This window comes from Crocodylus porosus, unplaced genomic scaffold (assembly GCF_001723895.1).
Source record: "Crocodylus porosus isolate Cpor-Errol unplaced genomic scaffold, CroPor_comp1, whole genome shotgun sequence".
Taxonomy (NCBI): Eukaryota; Metazoa; Chordata; order Crocodylia; family Crocodylidae; genus Crocodylus; species Crocodylus porosus.
Genome location: NW_017728951.1, coordinates 59640008 through 59647319, shown reverse-complemented (window position 1 = coordinate 59647319; position 7312 = coordinate 59640008). Strand labels below are relative to the sequence as shown.

The following is a 7312-nucleotide window of genomic DNA, read 5'->3' as shown; positions in this document are numbered from 1 at the left end:
AAAGGCAGCAAGGGGCACGTGGAGGTCGTAGGGGATTTCTGTGGGATGAAAGGAACAATTCAGTCTGTAGCTAGGCTTGCAGGGATGGGTAGTAACAACTATACTCCTCCAGCACCAAATGCCTGCCTATACCACCCAGAGCTAGCAGCCAACCTTCCAACTCAGTAAACTTGTTTTTGCTTGAATCTTAATTTAGCCGTAGGCTCCTTATTAGAGAAAAATTATGCATTGCACCACCTGCAATAGCCCCCCCTGCTTTTCAAAATCCTAGATCCAGCCGGGGCAGTTTATATGGATACTACATATTAGTTTTAATTAATCCTGTAAGTACTGCCTGAACAAGGGTCAATCATGCTTTTATCAGCACTTTTTGTGGAATAGCCCTGTATATGGCCAAAAAAGGGTTTAACTTGCACTAGAAGATAAATCCAGGTAGAGTACAATTACAGGGATTTCCTAAGTAAATTAATGTAACAAGTCATGAGCAGCACTGAACCATTTCAAGATTTCCTGGGTCCAAGTTTACCTTCTACTTCAAAACAATGTGCATTTAAGTATAAGCCCAGAGTGACAAACAGCAAATTTCTATGGGCTACAGCAGCGTCTCTCAACCCATGGGTCACAACCCAAAAGTGAGTCACAAGAATATATGAAAGAGTCACAAACTAACTTTAAAAATGGATCAACAAACTTTAAAAATTGTTTTTCCTTTAAAGGAAAAAAATGGGAAACTGTGCCTTTTTCCCTTGCAGGGTGGCAGAGTTCCAGCCTGCAAGGGGCTGCTTGGGGGCCCCCCATACTCCACCCCACCCACTGGGTCAAGACTGGCCATGTTTACAAATGGATCCTGGTACAAAAACAGTTGAGAACCACTGGGCTACAGGCTTCTCAACCCAAAGTATTCTGCCTCTTCCCTGAAGTAGTATACAAAGCAATGTACTTTTTAATGCATCTAAAATTAAAATACATTCTTTTTAACTCATGACAAAGAATATCAGCCTTTTAAAAAGAAGTGTTTACTGAATTTAAAATGGGTCCCACCTGTTAAGGCGGAACAAAGATGAAAACTGGGTTTTTGGTTTTTTTGTTTCTTTTCCACTAAAGGGTACAGGGAGGTAAAGTGATTTTTTTCTTGCAAACACAATCTAATCTTCTATCATATTCCAAACAAAGGTGAGAAAGAAAGTAATAAAATATTCTCAACAACACTATCCCTATTAAACTTTTCAAAACATGGTTATTCATTACCTAGGTGATACATTGTGAAATATATTAGAAATACATAAGGAATTTAATCATTATGCACTATACTTGTGTATACATCATTCAAATACCTGTTTAGGGGTATGACAAAGAAGAAAGCAAATGAAGTATAAATATTATTTTTTAAATACTGTGCGACAGCACTAAACTAAAAGAAAGATAGCTAGTGTGAGACTTTTAAAAAATGTATTGTATGTCCAGCTTTATTCAGGATGTGTACTAGAATACACATTCTGGATACCTTTTGTAGACGGTATGTTTTCATTTTTTTTATTAATACCCAGATGCTATTGTGCTACACTCCAAAGTAATTAAATTGACTCTTCCTAAATAGTAAGTCAACAAATCATTTGGTATAGGTATAGATTCTCTTCCAATGATGTCACTGCTGAAAGGAATTGTTTATTTACTGCTTGATTTCCATTCACTTTCAGCAAAATTATCTCTCTAGTCTAAGGATATTGGATCATGGATCTACTTCAATAACTGCAACAAAAGTGTTCAGCATGTAAAATTGTACACTTAGCTATAAAGCCTACAGTAAACTATGTTTACAAAATAAGGCTATGCTGAACATACATGTATGTTGCTATGATCAAGCAGAAACATTTAATATTTTAAAATGTACGACATAAACCACATTTTACAAGCATTTTACATTTAAATTTTCACTTGTGCTTTTCATTTTCCATTGTTAAATGCACAGGAGTTAACATTCAAAGAGACATTTTAAATACAATTGGATGCTTAATCTTGCTGGGATCCTTTGACCCTAGCTGACTTTCTGCCCCTGGGGCAGGGGGACGGACCCGATGATCTTGCAAGGTCCCTTCCAGCCCTAATGTCTATGAAATCTATATTTTGAGGCCACTTAAAATCAAGTGCTAGAAGAGCAAAATTAGGAAAGTAAGTGTTATTTAAACATAAATAACTTTTGAATTTGCAGTATGAAAAAATGCATCAAGCTGTCAAAAGCACTTATCATGCTTTATGCTCTTATGTAGGGCTGCTCCAACACCACATAATTATTTTTTAAGAAGGTCATAGGAAGTACTCTCTTGCTGCATCCAAGACTGCCAACCTGTGGCATGCATGTCAAGAGCAGCCTCCCTCTGTGGCATGCAGCAGACTGGGAATGGGCACAGCAGCAGAAAGATAAAGCAGCAGAAAGCAGGGCAAAAAAATCAGGCAGAGGGGAAGGAATCAGAGTGGTATTCAGGGAGCATGTAAAGCTACTTTGTGGCATGCCTGTGACGAAGGTTCGCCCCCACTGCATTCCACTTCATTAAATTTTCACCTTATACTAGAGCAGTGTTTCTCAACCAGGGTACCATGGCAGTGTGGGGTGCCTCAAGATTCCATCAAAAGTGTCACACGGTGCCACAGAATGTTTGCACACCTAACAGTAGTAACATGGTTCACAAGATAAGCCCAAAGATTTCAAATAGGAATCTATGGTGTTAAAAACACTCTGTCCCATTACAGTTCTTCTGAGTTCCTTACAACAGAAAAAATGTTCTACTATTTTTACATAGTGAAAAAACAAAGAAAAACAAAGAGCTGGCATTGTCTGAAGGGTGCCTTGAGTTGAAAAAGGTTAAGAACCACTGTACTGAAGAAACCAAGGCACCAATAAGTTACTTTATTTGATTCTGATTAGAAATTTGGTATGGAACCAGCAAAAACAGCACTGCCCATTCAACTATCTCATAATACAAGACAGCCAGAAGGAACACCTGAAATTCAAAGGCAACAAATTCCAAAGCTTTAAAAATTACTTTCATTTCTACAAAAGTTATCCTGTGCAAGACAGAACAGGAATTATGCAAAAATTTCCTTTCTAACAAGGATCCAATATTGGAGGTGGTCTTTATTTACACTAGCCACATTAAATCTTTAAGATGTATCTTTTCCATTATTATGTAAAACAAGCTAACCACCAGCAAGAAATTGGAGGCAGTTTCCCTCCTATGTTGCAATTTCTGCAATTTTTAGGAGAATTTTCTTTGGAACACCAGCTGTTATAAGCAACAGAAAAGCTAAGCATATGACTCTATTCAGCATGTACCAACAGGTGCATAACTCAGCATTATTACTATATATTATTACGTTTCCTGCATTTCCTATTTCACTAGCAACCCTCCCTGGTAAAATTTCTTCTTCTGGTGATAACCATCCAATAGCTGGATCATGGACTTGTGAATTTGGACCTCTGGGTACAATTTACAGCTGTCACAGTTTGACAACTTGGTTGAATTATTCTTTGTGCTCAGTTTACTCTTTTATACATGGAACATATCAGATATGCTATAATGGGGTCATGAGAATTAATAAAGGCACACTGAAATAAATTAACTGTTAATTTAAGATGCAACTTTATTCCATAGCATCTGTTTTTGATTCCCACCTCTCACAAACTTGTTGATTTCTGTCTCTGGTGGAAGAGACTGACACTATATTTGCACTCTGAATTCAAGACAATTCTTCATTTGAAAAAAAAAAAAAGATAATGAATGAGTCTGAAATACACTAAGCATGTGCCTGTTAGGCTGAAGTAACATACCTTATTATACTTATTCTCCCATAATTTATACTAGCTGAAACAAAAATGTCTGTTAATTTGCTTTAAATCAAATATATTGAGTGGAGGTTAACAACAACACAGGGCAAATTAAGCTAATTTGACAAGAAAGAGGAAAAAGACAGAACAAGTTACACACATGCATAATAGGGCTGTGCAAAGCTTTGGTCCCTGGTTCGATTCATCACAGATTCGACCTGATTTGGTGGCCAAATCTCTGAATCCAAATCGAATCAGGAGACCCATTAATCTCTATGAATCAAATCGTAACCCTCCAAATAGATTTGGAAAGACTTGGTGATTCAGATACAGACACAGCTTTAAGTGTTTTTTCTACATACCTCAAGGTACCAGGCAGCTCGTGAGTGCTGCAATGCTGGGGCAGATGGAGGGTCCCACAGGAACGTGGGGGACTCCCCAGCGCACTTGGCAGCAGACCCAGAAGTGGACCAGAAGCACTTCCAGTCCACTTCCAGGTCTGCCGGGGAGTGTGCTGGGGGGCCCTCCAGGCCTCCGCAGCTCAGCGACTGCTGCCTCCCAGGTATGGGGGGGCACCCAGGCTCCGCCTGAGGCTGATCACCAAGCCGGGGAGGCACAGGGAGTGTGTGTGGGGGGTGGGAAGGGTCTTCTCAGCACACTTGGTGGCAGACCCAGGAGTGGACCGGAAGTACTTCCAGTCCACTCCTGAGCACGCGGGGGTCCCCCACACTCCTGTGGGATGCTCCATCTGCCCAAGCATCGTTCACAAGTCATGCCTGGTACCTGGAGGAATGTAGAAAAAACATTTAAAGCTGTGTCTATGGCCCAATCGCTAATGCTCCAAATCAGCATCAAATCTTCAGATTCAGGTTAATTGAATCAGGGACAGTGATCCGAATCACCGAACCAAATCACTGTCCCCAGTTCGGGCTGAATCCCAATTGAATAGGGCCCATTTCTCACACCCCTAATGCATAACAGCGCAGATCTATGCCCAGTTTAAATTCTGTTTGTGATTTGTTTACTTTCCTATGCTTCCCACCACAAGCAATGGAAAGACACAGATCGGTGCGGATCAGGTAACTGAAATGTTTTTTTACTGGTGGAAGGTGGGGAGGAAATGTGAAGAAAACCTTCAATATTGCTACAGCATTTTGAAATGTGTAACCTTTTCTCATTGCTAGTTTATATATATGCTCTTTTGCATATCTATGCACAATTTTGAAAATGTAATTTTAAAGCATCTTTAAGGGGCACAAGCTTATAATTAGTTCAGTTACTTCCACAATAGCTGTATGTTTCATTTAACTCATTACATAAGGAGATTTCTCCACTAGCAGCAAAATATTAACTGATTAAAGATTAACCTACCCCCAGGAGAGAGAATCTCATTTGAAAAAAATTCCAAACATTATAATCACCCAGTCACACCACAGTTCTCAGGCAGACAACCCAGTTTACCTAGTGATTTCATCCAATAGCTTATCTGCCCACACTCTACTAACCAAGATGTAGTTCTGTGAGAATTGCTAAGTAATAAATATTCAGGAAAATAACTTCCAAGTTTTAGCAGATCATTTGTAAAAGCAAAGTACATAGAAAAAAAAACCCCTCTGGTCTTTAAAACTTGATTCACAAATACCTGAAAACTAGCTACAATGAATGTTTTCTCTCAAGGACATCTTCACAATAACAGACATATTTTATTTACTTGGAATTTGTTTCTTCTTTACTTTGTCCTAGTTCTATATACCTTTTCTTTTAACCTTTATGAGACGTCCAAGTAAAATTACACTATTTCATGACACTATCAGTTTATGAACTTCTTCCAGAAATATTCATTACCAGACCAGATTCTCCTTGCTTCTCAAATTTTGTTCTCCTGTTCTAAAGAAAGTTAAAGTTTCCTAGCATCACCTTAAGAAACTTAAGAAAACACAGTGGGGTTTTAATCTTTCTCCATTTACAAACTTAAACTGCCTACCATCTATGTAAAAACAGAGGTTTTCATTCCAGAAAGATAAAAGCGTTGAAAGACAATGCTGTCAGGATTTTTGACACATTTAGCCTTAGAGAGGGAAAAAATGCACTACTGTAGTGGTATAAAATGCGATGGCTAAATGCAGGTGATCAGAACACATGGACAGGAATATCTCATTCATCTTCAAAACCACTTACATGTATCATCACATAAAGAACTCTCTTGAAAGGAAAGAAGGGAGCTTTCTGAAGTATCATCATTTTCATTCAACTTAAATAGGTCCAACCCTCCCTGACTGCACTGACTCAACTCCATTCTCATTGGCTCATGAAGGCTAAAGTTATAAAAAAATATGATACATGACACAATCAAGACTCTCACTCAAGAGGGGTTTAACTTACACAACTGCCTTTAAAACAGTCTTTTTCTACTCGGGTTGCTATTTTGTCCAAAGAAACTCCAAAACAACACCAACAACAAAACAAACAAACAAAAAATACAGTTTACTTTGCTGCCAGGGGGATTTATGTAATCCAAAACATACTGGGACAAAACACAAACTAATTCATCCTGAGAAGCAACAGTTCAACATATGACAAATCCTAATGCAGAATTATTAAACCTTCTCTGTCACTTGCATCTAAAACTCCTCTCCTCCCACTCCACTGCCTCAAATAAACTTTAAATCAGGGTTGGCTCCTCACCGGCAGGGGAAGTTGATGGTAGGGAAGCAGGGGTAGTCAGTACAGCCACCGGCCCCCCTCCCATCGGGCTGGACCGGGGTGGGCAAAATGCAGCCCGCCAAGCCATTCTATCCTGCCGGCAGGGCCCTTAAAAAATGTAGAAAGTTAATACTAATCTGCCCTGCGCTGCCTGTGATGCGGCCCTCAGTGGGTTGCCCAAACTCATTAAGCGGCCCTCCGCCCGAAATAATTGCCCGCCCCTGGGCTGGACTGAGCCCCTCTCCGCACCCCGACCGTGCCAGCCCCGGCACCCAGCAGGACCCACCCACGCCTCCCGCCCTGACTGGAGAGAAGCACAGTGTGTGGTTGGCACCCAGCGCCCAGACCCGCAGAACCGGGCGCGGGCGGGACTTTCCTAGTCAGCTACAGACGCCACTCGCCCGCCACGACACGACACCCCGAGGCGCTGCCCACGCTGGGTCCCGGCAGGGCAGGACTCGCGCGCGGCCCCCGCAGGGCTCCCAGGGACCGAGACGCAGCGGGCCTCCATGCTGGGGGCGGGGGGCGCAGAGGCGCCGCACATCTGGAGCCCAGGTGCGGGGAAGCGAGGTGGGGTGTGGGCACCGCCTCGGGTCGGCCCGGCTGGGGCTGGGGCTGGGGCAAGGGCAAGGGAGGCAGCGCCGGCGGGCTGCAGCACGGAGCGCGAAGGGCCCAGCCCGGCCGCCCTCACCTTGCAGCATGGCCTCCAGTTTCTTCCTGTCCACCCGGAATCGCTCCTCGCCCCACTCGGGGCTGCGCGGGGGTCGGGGGGCGGCCGCGTCCTCC

General features: G+C 42.1%; 1 protein-coding gene across 1 annotated transcript in view; it reads right to left on the bottom strand.

The window, feature by feature from the left end:
• Nucleotides 1-7312, bottom strand: part of BICC1 (BicC family RNA binding protein 1) — a 221255-nt gene that overhangs the window by 211922 nt on the left and 2021 nt on the right. The window contains exon 2 of the mRNA XM_019555552.1: nt 7218-7308. Within this exon, the coding sequence (XP_019411097.1) occupies nt 7218-7308 (91 nt within the window). The remainder of the gene's footprint in view (nt 1-7217; nt 7309-7312) is intronic.